Genomic DNA, 22001 nt, shown 5'->3' on the forward strand with positions numbered 1-22001 from the left:
ACATATTAACAGTTGTAGTACATGTGTATTTTTCTATAGTATTGATATATTCGGTGTGTTCCCACTATGCTTTCACAAAGGAGAATGGACAATTCACTTGTTTTTCAAGTAGAAGATTTATTGTCTGGTTAAATACAAAGTTTAGTTATGAGTTATATGTTAATTTAAATCAATGGAGCAATGACTGATCTCTTCTGTGATTTATATTACATAGTGCTGTCCAAGGTCTTTGTTACATAACGACACCCCAAAAAGGTGGAAAAGAAAGATAAAAGGAGGTTATCTGTGTCTGTACCTCTGCTAATTTACAGTTTCTTGAAAAGTTTCTCTATTCTTGGATAATACAAAGGGTTTGTAAACACAGTGATAGCAACATAATACCTAGAAACAATCATCCTAATGGAATAAAACTTTTTTATACAATTTAATGATAAAATTAAACTTTTCTTTTATATAATATAATTTACTTAAATAAAACAGGTGGGGGTTGGGGATTTAGCTTGGTGGTAGAGCAAGCACAAGGCCCTGGGTTCGGTCCTCAACTCAGGAAAATTAAAAACAAAACAAAAAAACAAAAACCAGAAAACAAAAACAAAACAGGTGAACTGTTGCAGAAGGCTTTATGCCTTTTATGTCCTTGTGTTTTCAGGTGCAGAGAGTAATGACCATGATGTCCAGTGTTCAGTGATGAGTGAGTGACTCACTGATTGTGGAGTCCTACTCTAGAACTCTTTCCCTACTCTAGAACTCTTTCCACATCTTTCTTAGAGCAAACTATGTGCTCTCCTCAGATCAGCGCATCGGTGGGGAAGTCTGAAGAGATATCCTTCATTACAGACTTAAAATTGTAGCTAATTACGTTAAGCTTACCTGCCACTTTCCATTACAGCTTTTGCCCATGCTAGATCCTAGAATCTTAACCACTAGAATGATTTTCCAGTCGTAAGTATTCAAGTAATTAGAAATATTTATATTATTATATTGTGTAGGGAGTTTCTGTACTGATAATTTCATGGAGACACAGAAAAACAATCTATTGGAAGTAATATCTAGAGTTATAGCATACTACATGTCTGGATTAGACAGAAATATGTTCTATGATCATAATGATACTTATGGGGGTTGTGACATTATTTTCAGTTTTTTTCTATTATTTTAGACAGGGAAGGGGTCCTTCTTCTCTGTTTCTTCCTGAGGTAATGTGAATCTTTTGTAACTAGATTTTGCTAATCCTAGACCACTATGAGATGGTGACGGGACGTAGGCTTAGTGAGCTATTATATTTTGACCTTAAAGGGTGATGTTTTCATGTCATATTTTCTCTCAAACCTGTAGTTTAGAAGTTCCTTTGAGTTTTGATGCATATAGTAACTTTATAGGAGTTAAGGGGAAGATAAAAATGCATTTGTACTCTAGGTAAAGAAAGTGACTTGATTAACTGATTATTCACAAAAATGGTGAAATGCTCAGCCTTATCCTTTCTTCATTGTCTTTGAGGCACTGGGAGGTTTTCTAGATATCACTCTTGACCATTTTATACATATATCTTGTTCTAACTACTTAGTGCTTTATGCAATCAGTTGTTTGCTTGTCTTAATTTTTCCCACTTCAAAAAGCGAGGACACCAAAACTCTGGCCCTACATGGTTAACATGTAAATTCAGCAGACAAACATGTTAATTCAGCTGAGTCTTTACACAAGTTCATGTAATAAATTAAGAGACAGTGAATTGTGCTTGTTGACTATATCTCATTGTATCCTGGCTGTGCCAGATACTGTTTTGGGGTATGTTATTATATTTTTTAATAAAGACTTTAAGGTTTTGACTGGGCATTAATTATTTATAAGAGCTTCTCTGGAAATTTCTCCTCCTCCTTTCCTCCTCCTCCTCCTACTCCTCCTCTTCTTCTTCTACCTCCTCTTCTTCTTCCTAATCACCATTATTATTATTATTATCATTATTATCATTATTATTATTATTATTATTATTATTATTATTATTGTGTTTGTGAACTCTTGGAGGGCTGCACCTGCCATGTTGTGATTGTGGAGGTAAGAGAACAACACTGGAGAGCCTATTCTTCCTTCCCTTTCATTAGGAGTTCTGTGGATCCAGCTTAGATGCTCAAGCTCAGGCTGTCAGGCTTGAAAGCTGGTGCTTTTGGCCACTGAGCATCTCACTAGTCTGGAGATTATTTTAGTGATATGGTCTGATCAAATGCTATGATGTTTTGTTTTGGGGAAATGACTCCATGTTATCCTGTTCCTCATATTTTTAAGAAGAATGCACATAAAATTAGTTTTAAATTTCCATGCATTTAAGGATTCTTTTGCCACACTGAGTTTTTAATATGTTAGTAATTATTCTAGTCAATTTCCCCAGAGCTATTTATATATCTAATATCATGGGCTAAAGATTTAGGGAATATTTGCATTTGAGAATGTATTTTCTCTTTCTAATTCTATTTAATTTTTTTTTTTTTAGTTCCAGGTGTAGTGTTTGATCTACAAATCACAGAGGTAGAAGCCACAGAAATCAGAATTACTTGGAGGAAACCCCGACAACCAAATGGAATCATCAACCAATACCGTGTGAAAGTGTCACTGGTGGAGACAGGTGTCATTTTGGAAAATACTCTGCTCACAGGACAAGATGAGGTATCACAGTTTTCATTTCCCATTTTGCTGAGACCTTTTCTGTTGGTTCTTGGCAAACTTGCTACCAGGAAGTAAAATAGATTGAGATATGTTGAGATTTTAACTAGATCATAGTTTATTTTAGGACTTTTAATTAAATATTACTACTCATTTTTTTTTGTTTGTTTGTTTTTTGAGACAGGGTTTCTCTGTGTAGCTTTGCGCCTTTCCTGGAACTCGCTTTGGAGACCAGGCTGGTCTCGAACTCACAGAGATCCGCCTGCCTCTGCCTCGCGAGTGCTGGGATTAAAGGCGTGCGCCACCACCGCCCGGTTACTACTCATTTTTTATATGAAAAATGTCCACTGAACCATCATACAAGACTAATGGTACTTCTATATGTGGGTTTTATTATTCTAATCTAGTTAATGAGTTATTGGGAGACAATGCTTGTGATTTAAATGCTTTTTCAGAGGCTTATAATTTAAAACAGTTGCCCCCCCCAAAAGACTACTGTCCACAAGTAATTCTGTCCTATTTGAACCTGAGAAGCTAATAGCCTCAGCACTGCCTTTTATTCATGAAAACATGTAACTACATAGAAAGAAAGTCAAGTGTTCCATTTAACATGAGAGGCCTTGGTCTTCTTAATATATTACATTTAAGCACCGTGCCTATCTTATTTTCTCCTCTTCTCTTGCTAGGAAGTATAGGCAGCTGATGTGCGGCACTGTCTTTACTTCCTCAGCCAAGCCAGCCACTCACCTGTGAGGACCCTTGAAGTCCCCAGACTTCTCACTTATAACCTCACGTTGGCGGCTCCCTGGGCACTCCAAGGCTAAGTGTTCTTAGGAACAGAGTAGCAATCAGTGGGCCATTAGAGATATATGTGATGCTTATTAAGAAATTGGCTTCTGCTGTTTTTAGTTCACAATCGCTACTCTTGTACTATAGCACTATTTTCCTTTTCCCCACTCACTCTATTTCTGATAAGAGACTTCCTTTAACTCTGGCATTGATTTCACCATGATATTCAATGCTATGCAACTATGCAGGATCTCTCACTCCAAGTTGTTACCCACATCACCCCCAGGTTAAACTTCAGTCCTATGTCGTGTCCTTTCTTCTGTATAATGGATGGTGAGTTATATGTTTTCTGATATTCTAGTTGGCATCTCATCAAAGAGCGGAAGCTTAAGCATTTGCTGCAGCTGAGAACATCTTAAAATAGATATGTGGTTTTCTTTGAACCAGGTGACTGGTTTCCCAAGTTTGCTAATGGCATTTGTTGAATAGCCAGACACACCTGTTTTTCTCTAAAAGTTAAAAGGTCCTGGAAAGGCCAGTTGGAGATTTTGTAGCATAGTGGAAAGAACATTATTATTAGAGCTCATTCAACCTGCATTTAGATAGGGACCTGGCTATTACAGGATAAAATAGTTAAGAGTGTAGATGCAGAAGGCAAATGGTTAGGGCTCAGTGCCTGGTTCTGCCATTATCAATGGCCCAATGCTGGGAATGGAGGCCTGATTCTTCTGACTTGAGATGTAAGTTAGGAATTACATGATTTCCTATAAGGGTCAATGATGAGGACTTCATGGATGATATGTGTAAAGAGCTTAACACTGTAGCTGACATTGTAGTAAGTTCTCTCCTAGCATTTGTGACTTGTTGGAATTAATCTTGGCATTAGAACTTTCACTCTACTGGACATTCAATCTTTAAACCCTTCTTAATAACAAGACCCATCCCATTCTTATGTCTGTAAAGGGATCACTTCTTGTTACATCAAATTCATTTCAGGTACTCTACTTCCTCATGTGATCGGTCACTGTGTTCACCTTGGAACATTGACATGGGGTGGAGGATACAACAGAAGGTCTAAACCAAGGGGCCTTGAGTCTTTGGCCTGCCTTTGCTGTGCTTTATAACTGTGACCTTGGACAAGTCAAACTATAAGGAATTTCTAGTTTCATCTTTTTAAAAGTGTGTGTGTGTGTGTGTGTGTGTGTGTGTGTGTGTGTGTGTGTTTGTGATTATATGTGAGGTGTATGTGTCATTGAAGACATACATGTGCCATGCACTCAGTGGCAGTCCTTATGTGACTTCTCCTTTTTGTTTGAGGCAGGATCTTTCATTGGTCCAGAACTTTGCTACATGGGCAAGGATGACTAGCCCAGGAGTTTCCAGAGGTCTGCATATCTCTGTGTGGTGGTTTGAAAGAAAATGGCCCACAAAGTGGTATTATTAGGAGGTGTGGCCTTTTGGAGTAGGTATGGCCTTGTTAGAGGAAGTGTGTCACTGTGAAGGCAGGTTTTGAGGTCTCATATGTGCTCAAGCCATGCCCCAGTGAGAGAGATCCTTTCCTGTTGCCTCAAAGTCAAGATGTAGGACACTCAGATACTTCTCCAGCACCATGTCTGACTGCATGCTACCATGTCATACCATGATGATAATGGACTAAATGAAAATGTAATGTTCATTACAAAGCCCCAATGACACGCTTTTCCTCTCTAAGAATTGACATGGTCATGGTGTCTCTTCACAGTAATGGAAACCCTAAGACTCTCTGCCTCTTTCTCCATCACTGGGAACACTGATGCATGCCACCATGCTCAGCTTTTTGAATAATTTTTGAGTATCTGAACTCTGGCAATCAGGCTTTCCAGGCAGTTGCTTTACCAATGGAGTGATCTTGCCAATTCATGCTTCCCTTTTAATAATCCCCCCCACACATTTTACAAGGGTAGGAGTGTAGCATAACAGACAAAAATCCATGGATTAATATCCTCATTGATTATCTTGTTTTCTTGTCATGGGTATCTCTCAGGTTAAGCACTCTCTTCCCATTTACCTCCCGCTTCTGTCTCAAGAGCACTTCAAATCTTTGGAAACTTTTTAGGAGTTACATGTGACCTCAGTGTCAAATACAGGGGTTGAATATCTTTAACAATTCTCATGATATTAACACATTTCTTTTCTAAAAGAATATATTTTTTCCCTAAACTCATCGTAAAATCTACCCCTTACTGTACAGCATTTTATACCATTTGTTCCTTAACACTTCCTCTGCTTTTATATACTGCAACTTTTCAATGTTTTGCATTTAAATGATTAAAGAAAACAGCGAAGCTAACAAATGTCCTTACTATTTTCTAACATATTTATAGAGATATTTTGGAGAGCTCTTTTTTTTCTCAGCACTCTTACATCTCAGTACTTTATCTTGAAATTGTTTGTTGTTTTTTTTTCTTTGATATCAGATCTTCAACTTACAGGTGTGTAACACCATTGAACCCTGAATATAGCCCCTGTTAAAAATGATCTTAGCCGGGTAGTGGTGGCGCATGCCTTTAATCCCAGCACTCGGGAGGCAGAGGCAGGCGGATCTCTGTGAGTTCGAGGCCAGCCTGGGCTACCAAGTGAGTTCCAGAAAAGGCACAAAGCTACACAGAGAAACCCTGTCTCGGAAAAACAAAATAAATAAATAAATAAATAAATAAAATAAAAATAAAAAAATGATCTTGTATTTTCAATCACTGATTCCTCCTTATATTCATGTTTTCTACCTTTTATTTCTGATATTGTAAATTTCTACCTGGTATGGTTCTGCCAGGGTTCAAGCGTGTCTAAACACCACCCCTGTAAAACAAAATAACAGAAAACCAAACCAAACAACGCCCCCCCCCCCCAATGAATAACGAGATGGTAGGATGCAGCTGTTGGGATCCTAGCAACAGAGACTGTTGAACAGAAATGATAATGGCATGTGAAGAGTCTACAGGCTACCAAAAGAAAGCTGGGTAGGGAAATTAATAGTTTTCATGTGACAAGGACTCTGTCTGAAGAGGGGCTGACCTAAAGCTTGAGCACCAAGCTACGGGCTGAGGATTACTTCATCTCTTGGTTAATTTGGTTTTGAAACTTGGTTTTTTTTTTTTTTGGTTTTTTCGAGACAGGGTTTCTCTGTGTAGCTTTGCGCCTTTCCTGGGACTCACTTGGTAGTCCAGGCTGGCCTCGAACTCACAGAGATCCACCTGGCTCTGCCTCCCGAGTGCTGGGATTAAAGGCGTGCGCCACCACCGCCCGGCGAAACTTGGTTTTTAAGAAGAATGATCTAGAAGACTTTAAAATGAACATTAATGACACTGTGTGCCTGATTTTTCTTTTAGAACAATGGCACTATTGTCCTCCATTCATGAATATTTGAAATACTGAGGTCTTCTTCCACTTACGTTCTCCTTAGTTTTCAGTAGTCACAGAGCCAGCTGTTTCTACCATCACAGAGTATTTCGAATGCATCTCTGTCTCACCCCTGTGTTCCCACCTTCACTCAGTGTTGCAGTTTCTCTCCTAGGCTTTCATTGTTTTCCCATTGTGTTAGTCTCTCACTGTTATGTGACTGTTTGACGCAAACTTGGCAGTTTTAAATAGTGCACACCTGTTCTATTGCAGTTTCTGACAGCCAGAGTGCAGAGATAGCTTAATCCAGATGTCTGCATAGGGTCTCTTAAGGCTGCAGTCAAGGGGTTCACTGGGGCGTGGTCTTATCCTGAGGCTTGGCTGAAAAAGAGTCTACTTCTAGGCTTGTTCATTGTTTTAACAGATTTAATTTCCTTTTGGCTGTAGAGTTAAGGGCCGTGGCTTCTCATTGACTTTTGTTCTTAGTTGGTACCACCTTTTACTTCTAGAAGATACTACAGTTTCTTACCTAGGTCTGTTCAGTCTAGCCTTTTACTTCATCAAACAAGCAAAGGAAAGTCTGTACAATGCCATGTGGTCACACCCTATCACCTTTGTAACAGTAATAGGTCCCATCTCACCGACAGGAGAGGGAAGAGATTATATGAAGCCTATCAGAAGGAGGTAGATGATGGGTGGCTAGCTGAGAGGCTGCTCACTGAAAATTTCATATACACTCTGGTCCTTAGTATTTTATTTAATGAAAGTAAACACATGAGATCTGAGAACTGACGAGGAAGATGTATACATACATGCATATATGTATGTATATGTCATCTAGCCCAACCTTATAGCCAAAAGCCAAAAGATAGCAAAGAAGACTAAGACAGAACATATTCCTATTCAGTGATTTTAGAAATAAACAAAGAACTCAAACCAGAGATACTTAAAATGCTTCTTGGGAACAAGTCAGGAGAAGGGAAGGTGGGAACAGGACATTGCTATTGAAATTATAATCTTTTATCATTCCTTTTATTCCATTTTCCCTCACAGTCCATGGACACTTATGATGAAAATTATATAGAAGCAAAGCTATTCTATGCTCTGTCTCACTGGTCTCAAGATCTTCATTGGAATTTTTTCCTACTGTGCCTTTATGTCTTTCTTGTTACTTTTAAATAGGGATTATTAAAATAATATGACGTATCTTTAGGATATTAGGTTTGATACCTAAAAAACATTTGAAAAATATATTTGCAATTTGAATACCAGAGCTTGAGGACTTTTATTTCAACTTCTCAACATACATTTAAATCTCATCTATTATATTTTTAATCAACAACTGGAAATTCAATATCAACTAAGTGTTTCACCAACTGTGATGATAAGGGATAAGCAGTTCCTAGACAATAAACTGTAAAACATTAAACATTGTTCAATATGGGCACACTGGTGATTTTTTTGTGACTATGAGGTTCTATATATTCTGATAAACAAGAATATACATAAATGACCAAGACATTTTTATTCTTTTACATTTGAGGCTGAGATATTTGCTTGGTGATGTTTACTAGTGAGTCCTGCTGCCAGCTGTCCTTTCTAGACCTGTACTATTTATTATAGTGGCTCTTGGGGATTTGAAATCATGAAAATACAATCTAACCTGCTCTGCTAGTTTTATTGACTTGATCATATGACAAGAGAAGGAAGTTGAAATTTCATAGTGTATTCAAATGACATGGCATAAGTTTTCAGTATTTTATTTTACACATGGTATCTTAAAATGCTATCTATATGTCAATACAATGATAAATGCAGATTTGACTTTTTGTTGTAGATGGACAGTTTTCTTAAGCAATAGCTTTCCTTTTTCATTAGTTCTTATATCTAGATCATCTCTACCAAGTCCATCTCCTATGTGTGTTTTGTAGTGTGACAATGATCCTTTCACCAAACTGAGCACTGTGTTCTATACTGAGTTAAACTAGAACCACACCAAGCAGAACTAATTTCTCCATTGGTGTAAATTTTTTCCTATTAAAACAAAGATTAAAATTAAAGCTTTGGATACCTCATTCTTTCTGGACTGAAGCCTAAAGACCCCCATAGTCATCTCTCCATGAAATGATGTTTAGTGGAGTATCACATTTTGATATAGCCTGAGGCATCTTTTTCTAGTAGTCATCAACTGGGTTGCTAACATTACAGACTCCAGAGATCAATATTGATGATATCTTTCATCCTACACCTTTCTCAAGGATATCAATGTCTTTGCCTGGTGAGCCTGAGGAGAGAGCCTGACTAGTTGGGACAGAGGAGACTGAGTTGCTAGGAATGTGTTAGCAAGCGTATACTGAGCACAGATAGAACAGACCCGATTAAAGCCTGAAGCATTTGCTCACCTGAGTAATGTTTAGAGTTAGCATCCTTTAGGATGCTTTCAAACATATTAATTATAAACTTTCCTTTTACTCATTTTTTTTAAAATATAGCAACACAAATGATGTCCTGAAATAGGAGTATCTCTTAAGAAGTCAGACATTCCATTAACTCAATTCAGCAGAACTCCAGTGAGCCTAAGCTGATAGAAATCCCACTTGTTGCAATGAAGGTTATTACATGTAAAATCAAGTTGGTTTATTCAGGTGGATTAGGAATTTAACTCTGCAGACTTCTAGTTCTTTCTCATAAATTCCAAGGATTCCTCTGTAACATATGCTAGGCCTTTTATGTTGATGAATTGTGACATTCCCTAATTCAATGGTTCTTAACTAGGAGCAACTTTGCTTTTCTTTTTAAACATAGGGTAACCTCTGAAGACATTGTCCTTGTAACAACTGGGAATATACTTTTAGTAGGCAGGGGCCAGGGATGCTACTAAACATCCTGTAATATGCAGGGCAGCATAAGACCAGTAACAAATTTACCTAATGTAGAAAGCCTACAATTTTCATGGCCAGTCATTTGCACTCAGTAGGTGTCAAGACTTGTGAGTGTTACATTGGGCTTTCTTTTTCCACTCTAGTTCCTTTATTTCTACCTATTTCCCTCTACCCCTTTACATTTTTTTTAAAGTATAATTGCATCTACTTAATTTTGCTCTTAAAATTCACTCTTTTTTCTCTGGAAGAGCCTAACATCTAACCTAATGCCATTTTGAAAGAGACAACATGCTAGAACTATTCTCAGCATGGAGAAATCAATGATAATCTATAACACTCTGGGTTGATAGGGAGCCAGAGTTCAATTCCTTGCCCTGGTTTGAAGTGGATTTTCCAGTGAAAATTAGAATTGGGGTGAGGGTCAGAATCAAAAGCATTGAAGGCAACTCTTACATCAAAATGGCAGTTTGTCAACAGGTATGCTCAACTTAGTTAATTGTTGGAATGCTATGGTTGGCTCACCAAAATTTATTTGACATGTGGTAGAAACTATTGAGAGATTTAATGCAAAATCACAGTTCAAGGGGAAGCTCCCTGTGCTGCTTCCTGGTGTTATCCACAGTGCTTCCTATATGGCAGGTTTTCCAGGGCAAATGATTGATAGTGGGAACAGCTGTGTGGTTCCAACATAGCCTATTGGCTGCAATACCAGAGTGTTTTCTGAATTACATGTTTGTGATTCATGTCTTCCCCCATTTCCCTGTAGAGTCAGAGCTCAAATGAGCTATAAGAAGATAAAAGATCTTTACTTTATTCTATCACAGGTTCTCTCTCCTAGCTTCCTTATACTATGATGAGGGTCTTATAGGTGTCTTCTACCTTAGCCCAAAACATTTTGGTGGCCAAGATTAAGGATGATGATGATGATGATGATGATGATGATGATGTGTGTGTGTGTGTGTATGTTATGGGTGAGTCTTCCCATGTATGTTCACTTAAACGTTGATAACAGATTGATATCAGGATGTATTTTCCAACTTATTCATTTAGTTCTAAAAACATTTCTATTAATTCATTGAGATTTTCTTTTTTTTCCTTTTATTTTATTTTACAATACCATTCAGTTCTACATATCATCTCCCCCTCCTGTCCCCCTCCCCTTCCCCCAGCCCACCCCCCATTCCTACCTCCTCCAGGGCAAAGCCTCCCCTGAGTACTGAGATCAACCTGGCAGACTCAGTTCAGGCAGGTCCAGTCCCCTCCTCTCAGACTGAGCCAAGCATCCCTGTATAAGTCCCAGGTTTCAAACAGCCAACTCATGCAATGAGCACAGGACCCGGTCCCACTGCCTAGATGCCTCCCAAACAGATCAAGCCAACCAACTGACTCACCTATTCAGAGTGCCTGATCCAGCTGGGGGCCCCTCAGCCTTTGGTTCATAGTTCATGTGATTCCATTCGTTTGACTATTTGTCTCTGTGCTTTATCCAACCTTGGTTTCAACAATTCTCTCTCATATAAACCCTCCTTTTTCTTGCTAATTAGACTCCCGGAGCTCCACCCATGGGCTGGAGAGATGGCTCAGAGGTTAAGAGCACCGGCTGCTCTTCCAGAGGTCCTGAGTTCAACGCCCAGCACCCACATGGTGGCTCACAACCATCTGTAATGAGACCTGGCACCCTCTTCTGTGTTCATTGAGATTTTCAATGTGTTTTGGTCGTATTCACCCCCAACTCCTTTCCTTTATTCCTCCCAGATTCACCCCCACCTCACTGCCATACCCAACTTCTTGTCTATAATTTATTTATTTGCATTTAATAACCCATTGACTCCAGTTTGCGCTGTCCATATATTTCAGGGTGTGAAGACCTGTATTGGAGTGTTATTGACCTATCAGGGGTCACACCCTTAAAGTAAATTCTCTCCTATGGGAGACATCATCTTAGTTTTAAAGACAAGATCTCTCACTGAATCAGGACTCACAGTTTTGACCATGCTGGCTGATCAGTAAACATACTACACCCACCTCTCTTTTTTATTATTATTATTATTATTATTAATAGCACGTGCTGTATGAATGCATGTTCACATGTGTATGGAAGCATGTTTATGTTCACAAGCTTGTTGAGGTCCAAGATGGTAGGTATCCCCTCTCAATCTCTTTCAATCTTTTTGTTGAGGTAGGATCTTTTCAAAGCCCCCAGTGCCTGCTTAGAAAGCTAGTCTAGCTCGGCAGCTTGTTCTGAGGACTTCCTGTCTTGGCCTTCTGAGTACTGAATTTGCAGGCAGGCTGCCATGCTGCCTGGCATTTATGTAGGTGCTGGAGGGATCTGAACTCAGGTCCTCATGATTATGGAATAAGCATTTCATTGCCTCGGTTATCTTCCTAGGTTCTAGATGGTTTTATTTTAGTAATGTTATTTTGGAGGTTGGAAGTTTTCTTACATCATTTTCCCATTTTTTTTTAATCTATCAGAAAAGTTGGCATCTAAATTAAACATTTTGTAGATATTTCAATTAATTGAACTACTATATTCTTTTTATCATCTGAGTTTTTTTCTTGAGCATCTACTATTACTATTACTTTAAAAATACTGAACAAATTAATTATAACGGGGGAAAAAAAAAACTAGTTTTGGCTCCAGTGGTAAAGACAACCCAAAATATATAAGGTAACTAAGAGGCAGATGTCCTAGAACATAAGAATAATTAGAGCACACATAATTAACTGATGATTAATTTTGAAAGCATAAGAGTGTTTAGTTGGTAAGGAATAGAATAAATTCTTTTTTTTTTTTTTTTTTGGTTTTTCGAGACAGGGTTTCTCTCTGTAGCTTTGCGCCTTTCCTGGGACTCACTTGGTAGTCCAGGCTGGCCTCGAACTCACAGAGATTTGCCTGTCTCTGCCTCCCGAGTGCTGGGATTAAAGGTGTGTGCCACCACCGCCCGGCAGAATAAATTCTTTTAAAGGGGGTTTTTAGAAGTGAGTTTGGAAGCAAAACAGACATTCACTAAAACAGATTTTTTTCAATACTTTTTTTCTTTAAAAAGTTTTATTTTGGAAATTTCAAGCAAGTATGGTGGCGGGGTGGATAAAAAAAATGCATGGCAAGACCCTATCAGCCCACTCTCTAGATTCAGCAACTAGCCATTCTGAATGTTCCCTCAGCTGGCTCCCATTGTTGCTGAGCGGCAGACGTATCTACAAATGAACTCCAGACTTTACGTCACTCTTGCTCTTTATGTCTACCTAACATGGATCTCTAGAGAATGGACATTTTCAACTACTTATAATAATCCCACAGCTACAACTAGGAAAACTACTGATATTGTCTTGGCATCATCTAATCTACACTATAATCAAATGTTTCTGCTCATCTCTAATGCCTATGTTGACCAGTATGTTCAAATTAGAATCCAAAGTTCACATGTTGCTGTGATTCTTAACCTTCTTGAGGCAACACCTTTTAAATTAGTGGTTAACATTCATTTCCAAGTTAACATTTTATATAGACCCTCGACTACAACATTTCCTCCATCCTATTTTGGTTGGTTATACTGCGTTGGGATTAACAAAGGAAAGTGAAATCAAGCTGTCTCCATTACCACCTTTACTACATACATCTGTAATGTGCTTCTGACATTTTCACGTCAGTGTCTGTTACCATGGTGGATTTGACATGTATGGATTGGATTGTGGAATGTAGGAACCAGGACAGTTACCAACAGTTACTTTAGAACGATGGACAGGTGTGCTGTGAACCCTGCTTGAAATCTATTGCATTAAAAGTTTCTTTTTGTCTGTCATTCATTTGATTGAAGATAAATTATGGCATCACTAATATTGATAGTAAGCAGATAGCCAGCCACTCAGTAGTAGTATACAAATGAGGATGCTCAGATAAGGAAAAAAAACCCCTGCATTTAATAATATGCTCAGGATACTTATTATTTGTAGAATGAGAAGTTAAAATATTTAAGATATGAAAACAGCATGAAAATATGTAATTACACCATGCAGAAAACAACACATGTCTGAAACTAATACCTCCTTTCCCCTTAAAATACAGTACCAATCTAATAAGAACTAGAGTAACCATATTATGTTAAACCACAGTGCAGGGATTTAGTTGAGAACAAAATCTTGGAGAGTAAGAACACAATACATATAGAAATGTTATTTTCTTATAAATTCCCAAGCAACAAACTTTTAAGTCATGAAGCACTGAGTTTTCATTCTTTGTCAACACCAACTTTTAATTGCAGTATATAAACAACCCCATGTCTCCAGAAATGATGAACCTAATGGAACCAATGATCGGATTTTATGAGGGTTCAGCAGAGATCTCTCCGGACCTGCACTCTCTGGCTTCATTCATTTATAACAGCCACCCATACAATGACTTTCCCGGCCGGACTAGAGCTGAAGACCTGAGTTCACCAGTTGGTAGGTAAAAATTTAATTCTTTCTGAAGTCATTGAAACCAACAGCTAGCTGAGGTATGAACCTGAGCTCAGAGTTCAACCATGTTATTAATGGTCCGTGGGCTGGAGTCAGCTATTTCTTTTTAACTGTCGGATAGCCTCATGGAACAAATGGAAATGCCACACAAGCAGCGACAGGCCCTTTCTAACCCATTTGACCTTCTTCCTAGAGAAAGTAGCACCCCAGAGTCTCTAGCCAAGCTGCATAGACAATCAGTTATTACAGTTGCCAAAGCAGGTGTGTTGGGGAGGGATTAATATATCTTCAAATCATTTACAGGCCTCACATTCTCTGCAGCTTTTGACGAATAGGTTTTCAAATGTCACTAAAGGTAAATAGGTCAGAAAGTTACAACTCTAGTGCACAGTGTAATAAACAGGTGTAGGTGTCCCTGGGATGTGGTGATGTCATTAGCACGCAGACTTGCTCTTCGGGGTCAGTGAGTCTTATTGTTTCTAAAAGGAGAATGTAATATATGGTGAATTGAAGGTACGTGATGAGATAACACAGGGCCCCACTGTTTCTTTTCTTTTTTAATGTTAGGGGGGAAGAGAAAGCTATTTCACTGCCTTTTCTATGATCTGGTATTTGCCTCATTCCAAAATAAAAGTTTTATGGTCTTCTGTTCATGGTAGAATTAGTAAAAGAAATTACATTGCAATCAATACATCTTTCTCGTGTGGATTTATATTTCTTCTATAAAGCCAACCGGGGCAACACTAAAAACTAAAAGACACACTGGTTCTGATACAGCTGCTCTCCCTACATATTTCAAATTTAGCTTAGTTTCTAATTGAAAATTCATAGGCAAAATTTGTAAATAAAGTAAACATTTCAGACCTCTTTAAAGGCTCATGCATGTGTCAGTTAAATGTTAAGCAAGAATGTTTGCTGTAAGGAACAGCAGGGACTAGTAAGTATATAATAAATTTTGAGTCCAAATAAAACTTTCATTTCTTGAATTCTACAATTAATGCTTAGCATTGATTTATAATGTTTCCTTCTTATATTGTTGCTTAGTGTTTGCTTTCAGGAAAGAAAAACCTTAGCCAGTCTTGGAAAGCTATATTCTTTCTCAAAACACTGCTCTCATGTTCTAAAATATTATATAACAACTTACAAACTACAAGATGTTTATAGATATTGGGGAGTCTTTAGAATTCATAAAATGTTCATATTTATTACAAATTATATGTCTGCTATTCTGCATATGAGAGGGTACAAAGATATTAATACATATTATTAGGTTTCATTGAGGAAAAATAATTTTGATTGTAGAGCCAAATATCTTTTTTTTTTTTCTTGTTGATTTCAAATAGTAACCACCAAGAATCAGTATATTACTGACATCACTGCTGAACAGCTGTCTTATGTTATCAGGCGGCTTGTACCATTCACTGAGCACACGATTAGCGTATCTGCTTTCACCATCATGGGCGAAGGACCACCAACGGTTCTCACTGTTAGGACACGTGAGCAAGGTACAAATGACTTTTCTTTGAAACAATTACTTGCAAGTATTATTCATGTGATTAATCCTTTTACTTCTTCATTCCTATTAATTGTTCATTCTTCTTTTCAAGTGCCAAGCCCCATTCAAGTTATAAACTATAAAAATATTAGTTCTTCATCTATTTTGCTATATTGGGATCCTCCAGAATATCCCAATGGGAAAATCACTCATTATACAATCTATGCAATGGAGTTGGATACACACAGAGCATTCCAGATGACTACTGTAGATACCAGCTTTCTCATCACAGGTAGAAAGAAGGAAACATCCTGTTTCTTTGTGAACTCCTCTTCTGATAGAGAGTGTGCACTTCTATCCATTCTAAATGCTGCAGGACACATTCCAGATTTTGTTGATGTGTGCTTCTTGGGTATCTTAGAAGTGTTTATGGAAATAATGACACAACGTATTTCTTCAAAATATATTCACAGAAATAAAAAAGGCATTGTCACAACTATCACAGAAATACACTTAACATAAGAAACATTATGCATAGTGCATGAAAATAATTCGTTACTGAAGACTTGAACAAGTGAATTCACATGAAAATCAGCTGAGACAATTCAGTTGATGGTGTGTGTGTGTGCCAATTTTCCTTGCTGTGTGCCAAAAATTCTTTTTTTTAAAAGCTTTAGGTTATTGCATTAACATAACAGGAAAGTCCTCTGATATCATCTGCATGGAAAACCTTGAAGCCCCAGGAATCTGGGAGACTAAGTGTATATGGAAGCTGACTGAGAGATCCAGTCCTATAAATTATTCACATTAGCCCTATGGTCAATGGCACTAATCTAAGAATGTTATTTTTGAACGATTTTAAACAATTTTTTTCTGTTGTCCTTTAGGGTTGAAGAAATATACAATATACAAAATGAGAGTAGCTGCCTCAACTCTTGTTGGGGAAGGTTCTTTGTCAGAAGAAAATGACATCTTTGTGAGAACTCCAGAAGATGGTAAGAATATGCAGTGTATTTTTAATTTAAAAAGGCAGGAAGGGTGGTAAGGAGGAAGGAAGGAAGGGAGGGAGGAAGGAAGGAAAGGAGGCATGGAGGAAGGAAAGGATATTATTCTCTTGATGCTTCTACCTAATGGAAGCTTCAGTGTCTAAAACAATAAGCATGAAAAATTATATTTTAAAAGGTTTGTTCTATCCCTTCCAGAGCCAGAATCATCACCTCAAGATGTCAGAGTAACTGATGTGTCTCCAAGTGAAGTGAGCTTGAAATGGTCCCCACCTGAAAAGCCTAATGGGATTATTATTGCTTACGAGGTGCTTTACCAAAATGCAGACACCTTGTTAATAAAGAACACCTCAACAACAACCATAATTTTAAGTGACCTAAAACCATACACCCTTTATAATATTTCTGTCCGGTCATATACCAGACTTGGCCATGGCAATCAGTCATCCTCATTCCTCTCTGTAAGGACTTCAGAGACTGGTAAGTAAGTGGTTTTTGTTTGTTTGCTTAATAATTCTTAGTTATGCAGTAAACATAGCTGGCAATTTAATGTTTGTATTTTTATGAGACAAAAACCCCCCATTGTTATTTTTTGTGTAAAAGAAATTTATTCACTTTTTCTGGCAAAAATGTAGAGGAAAGGCTGAGCTTTTTAAAAATTTAAAAACTAATTTCCTATATAAAGGATCTTTTAATAAAAATCCATGAATTGTTCAAATAAGGCCTTACCTTCATGTAGGAGGGAATGGGAGGTGGGTTGTGGGGGAGAGGCTGGAGGGGCTGGAGGAAGAAAGAGGGGGATTTTTGATTGGTATATAAAATGAATAAAAAGTTTTATTAATAAAAAAATACCAAAGACTCATCCATTGTGTCTGCAGACTCTAGGCTGAGTAGCTACTTGCTATCAGTTCAGATAAACACAGAGACACTCAGAAGACTAGATTCTAGGCTGAGTAGCTACTTGCTATCAGTTCAGATAAACACAGAGACACTCAGAAGAGTGGATTCCTGTATTCTAAGGGGGAGTATAAAGGCAGCAATACAGAGTTTGTGCACAAATGTGTGTGACAAGACAGTGCTTAGGGAGCAGGCGAAGTTCAGCCTGGGTCTTAATGATGAGGGTAAATAGGAGGAAGGATTCTGTAGAGGTTGTTGAATAGGCATGTAGAGGTGTGTGTGTGTGTGTGTGTGTGTGTGTGTGCGCTAGGCACACCCCAATTAACAGAAATAACACAAGCAAAAAGTCATTTGTATCTCAGTTTCAGCGGTGCATGAGCAATTAGCACAAGATAAACATTTTGCCAGATAATCTTGGTTTATTGTTTCCATTGTGACATGAACACATATTGGAGTGATTACTATTAGGGCAAATCTGCAATTTATGTATGCTAAGTGAGATCTAGTTGTAAAGTTACTCTGTCATCTGCACATTTAAATAAATAAACCTACACCGACTTGCTACTGTCTGAAGTCCAGAAAGTTCTCATTTTGCAAGTCACAAATCGCCAATTATCGGCAACCCCATTTAGGTTAGCCAGATACAAATGTGAAGTTCTGTCCTTGGACTTGAAAATCTAGAAATCCAGTAAGACAGTATACCTCCACTGAGAGTAATCTCTTGAGATTGTTGCACAGATTTACTCTGATGAAATGTCACAACATTGTGGATACAGAATGACGATCATAATTACCACTGCAGGACTAAGAGTGACAAAAGCAGTTCTTTATAGCATTGAAGAGCTGCTACACCCTTGAACCAAACTTAATTGATATCAAATTACACATTGGCATGCTTTGTTGCTCTTATGAATATTGAGCCTAAAGGCAGAATTTTTTTAGAAGAAGGATAATTGTTCTTTTGTGAATTGTTTTATTTACATTGGGCCAATTTTTTTTGGAATGCCTGTTATATATATGTCACAGTTTCTGTTCATGGCTTTCAAGTAAGTTATCATCTTAATTCTAGAGTAGAGTACACACAGTACTAAGCCATTGTTTTTCATTATAAAAAACTGAGGCTCCCAGGGGATCATTCATTCAGCAAACATATACAATGTTCCACAATCTATTTTGCATACAGCAGTATAGAAGGAAATGGTTTCCTTTCCCTCTACAGTTCATATTAATTGGTGGGAATTTAATTGCTTAAGGCTAGCCAGCTGGCAAGTGATAAAACTGGAATTGAAACCAACCCCATTAGTCATATAAAGCCCATTTTGCTCTCAAACTTCATGCTGGAAAAAAAAATTATAAAATGTGAGGGGGATCTCTCAGTTCACAGTGGTGGTTGGCTGTCTCAGCTTGACATAGCACAAGGAAGAAAATGATTAAGTTTCACTCTATTGTGACTTTTGAAGAAGCAGGATGCTTATCAGATATCTTACTTCTTATGTAACTATCATATCGAGGACACCACAGTTTAATGATGGATTATAAAAGAAATGTTTTCTGAACATTGCAGATATGTGATATTTTACTCTGTATTGGTAAAGTACACTAATTTCCTTTCCATTATCTGTCTTATGAGCTTATTTCTAAGGCAGGGATAAGTGAATATTAGAATTTAACTTGAGATGTAATTTCAAACGAGAATTTCAGTTCCAGAAAATATTTAAGAAAACATGTTGAACTTTCTGTAGACAAGGCGAGGTGGGACTATTTTAATAAAATGACCAATAAATCACCACAGATAACGTAAAGCTCAGGCTTGATGGTAGGTCCCCTGAGCCCCTTTTCAGGGTTCATTTATTAAACTCCTGATAATGCTATGAAATAACAATGTGGATGGGGAAACCTAGCCCTGAGCGTTCTGGTCCACCTGTTCTGATGGGTCACACTGGGCTGGCTTGACAGCCTTCTGGGAAGTAGGAGGCCTCACTCATGGAAGATTGTATTTAATGCTCGAGAGGCCCACCCGCCCTGTAGAAGTAGTCTCTAGGTATCCTGCACATTCTCCATCTGTCTAGAAGAAGACAGTGGAGTGACACCAGGGAGGTTTCCAGGCTCCTGTTGAGCTTCCAGCTTTTGCTCCCCTGGTAGAAGAAGAAGAAGGAGGGGTCCTGTAAGATTCTAGGACTCTATCTGAAAACGAATGAGTTCAAAACAGCTATCTGTCTATTCTTAGAATTTAATAATATTATTAAAAAATAGATCTTCTTTCTTATAAAAGACCCATGCTTTCAGTTAAGCTCTGTGTACAACTGTTGTGAAAACTCATTGATAGGATAATGCTGCTAATTACAAATAACAGAACTAATCTGTTCAAGAGCCTCATCAGGTTTAGAGAATCCGAGTTTATTTATGCTTGGAAGGAAAACATGGAATTCCAGTAGGGGAGATCAATCCAGGCTGATTTTGTGTTCATGTGCATGAATGAGTTTGGGTATATGAAGGTATTCATAGGTATGCGTTAATTACAGAGCGGGCAGTTTACAAATGAAGTAATCTTTCTTTCTTTCTTTCTTTCTTTCTTTCTTTCTTTCTTTCTTTCTTTCTTTCTTTCTTTCTTTCTTTTTTTTTTGTTTTGTTTTTTCGAGACAGGGTTTCTCTGTGTAGCTTTGTGCCTTTTCCTGGAACTCACTTGGTAGCCCAGGCTGGCCTCGAACTCACAGAGATCCGCCTGGCTCTGCCTCCCGAGTGCTGGGATTAAAGGCGTGCGCCACCACCGCCCGGCCTGAAGTAAGCTTTCTTATGTCTAGTACAGTACAGTAGTCACCAAAATAACAAGAACCAGTGCGAATGACTCCTTGGATGGCACAGACAGAGTCTCTTTCCTTCTTACCATGTAACTTTCTTTATGGTAAGCCTTTAAGTAAATATTTTGAACTTTTCTGATTTGGGAAATAACAACTAATCAATTTGACACAGCCTTATACCAGAACTTTGAACAGAACTCTGTGAATTTTTATGTAGTAATGGAACGCATCTTTAAATGTATCTATGTACTTCACAATTTTATATGCCAAGCATACTGTCTTCTGACATCTTTGCAATAACATCCTTTATTATAATCACAAATCAAATTTTATCTTTTGTTTCTAGATTTTGAATAGATTCAGTTTATTCCAACTGGTAAGCACCATTGTGTGGCTGCTACCGTTGGGAGCACTCTGAATGCTAGCTGAGAAAATTCTCAGTGTATCTCCACTCTCCAAAAACCAGTGAGTCACTTCTCTGCCTGGAGACTCAGCTCTGGTTATCTCCTAAGGATGAATGAATAAAATATAAAGGCTGTCATGCTGAGTTCAGGGATATGTTCTTGTCCTGATTACTGATGGTAGGCAAGCAACGCCTGAGGGACACCTTTGCAAAGTGTCTTTCAAAGTCACAAGTTTTATTACATTAAAGCTTTATTTCCACAGCATTTTAAATAGCTTTACCCCTCCTTATAATTAGAGGGTTTTTTTTTCCTTTTTGAAAGGGAAGGGGGAATGATGTAATTATGTTTTAACTAAAATTATTACTTTAAAAAGAGTAATATTTTTAGTTAAAATATAATTACATTGGGACTAGGCTCTGCAAATTTGCATATTGATTGGTTGTGGATTTCTGCAGTATTCTCAATTTGTTGCAAAGAGGAGTTTCCTTGATGAGGGGTCAAGATTACACTTACCTGTGGGTATAAGGACAAATGTTTACAGATAGTTGGTAGGGATTCTACTAGGCATGGTATCACTCCTGCTGTACAGGTCTTAAGTCCATTTAGAGTATCATTGGTTACCACCAAGGTATCTGTCAGGTTATTGTGCCGTGACGGTTGTTGATGTACTTCATAGGCATTACAGTTGGGTAGGACTCTTGGTTGCTTCTCACCTTTGCCTGGTGCCTTCTGGGGCCAGTCCTAATGGATATGTACACAAAACACTGCCACACCTAAGGCTGAGGGGACAGTGTTGAAGAGGAAGAAATACTGTAAGGGCTAGAGGATCAGGAAGTTTACTGTTAGCTTGTATCTCCTGGTAATACCAAAAATTACACCCATAAAGTCTGGCCAACATGATTGCCCAGTACCAAAATGGGTGGAGAAAGCCCATGAGGCCTCAACCCTACCTGAAGAACTAAAGGAAACCGTGGAAAGCTGGGAGTGTGGAAGGTGGTCTTCTTCAGGACAGAGTAAACCGATTGGTTGTTCAGTTTGCACTGGACAGTCCTGAAAACATACATACAGGTAGCATTATATGGACTGAACAGGTTAGGGACATATATCTATATATCTATAATATTATAATATATTCATGTGATATATTACATATACATATATTAGTGAGAAAAAAGACAATGAGTTTGAAGGAGAGTAGAGAGGGATATACAGTAGGGTTAGGAAGGAAAAGGGGAAGGGAG

General features: G+C 38.0%; 1 protein-coding gene across 1 annotated transcript in view; it reads left to right on the forward strand.

Annotated features, from left to right (window-relative positions):
* The window catches only part of Ptprq (protein tyrosine phosphatase receptor type Q), a 188215-nt gene that overhangs the window by 14106 nt on the left and 152108 nt on the right, over positions 1 to 22001 (forward strand). The window contains exons 9-14 of the mRNA XM_028873029.2: positions 2486 to 2658; positions 13967 to 14147; positions 15506 to 15667; positions 15770 to 15949; positions 16545 to 16652; positions 16860 to 17141. Coding sequence (XP_028728862.1) covers positions 2486 to 2658; positions 13967 to 14147; positions 15506 to 15667; positions 15770 to 15949; positions 16545 to 16652; positions 16860 to 17141 — 1086 coding nt within the window. The remainder of the gene's footprint in view (positions 1 to 2485; positions 2659 to 13966; positions 14148 to 15505; positions 15668 to 15769; positions 15950 to 16544; positions 16653 to 16859; positions 17142 to 22001) is intronic.

Source organism: Peromyscus leucopus, chromosome 18, assembly GCF_004664715.2.
Source record: "Peromyscus leucopus breed LL Stock chromosome 18, UCI_PerLeu_2.1, whole genome shotgun sequence".
Taxonomy (NCBI): domain Eukaryota; kingdom Metazoa; phylum Chordata; class Mammalia; order Rodentia; family Cricetidae; genus Peromyscus; species Peromyscus leucopus.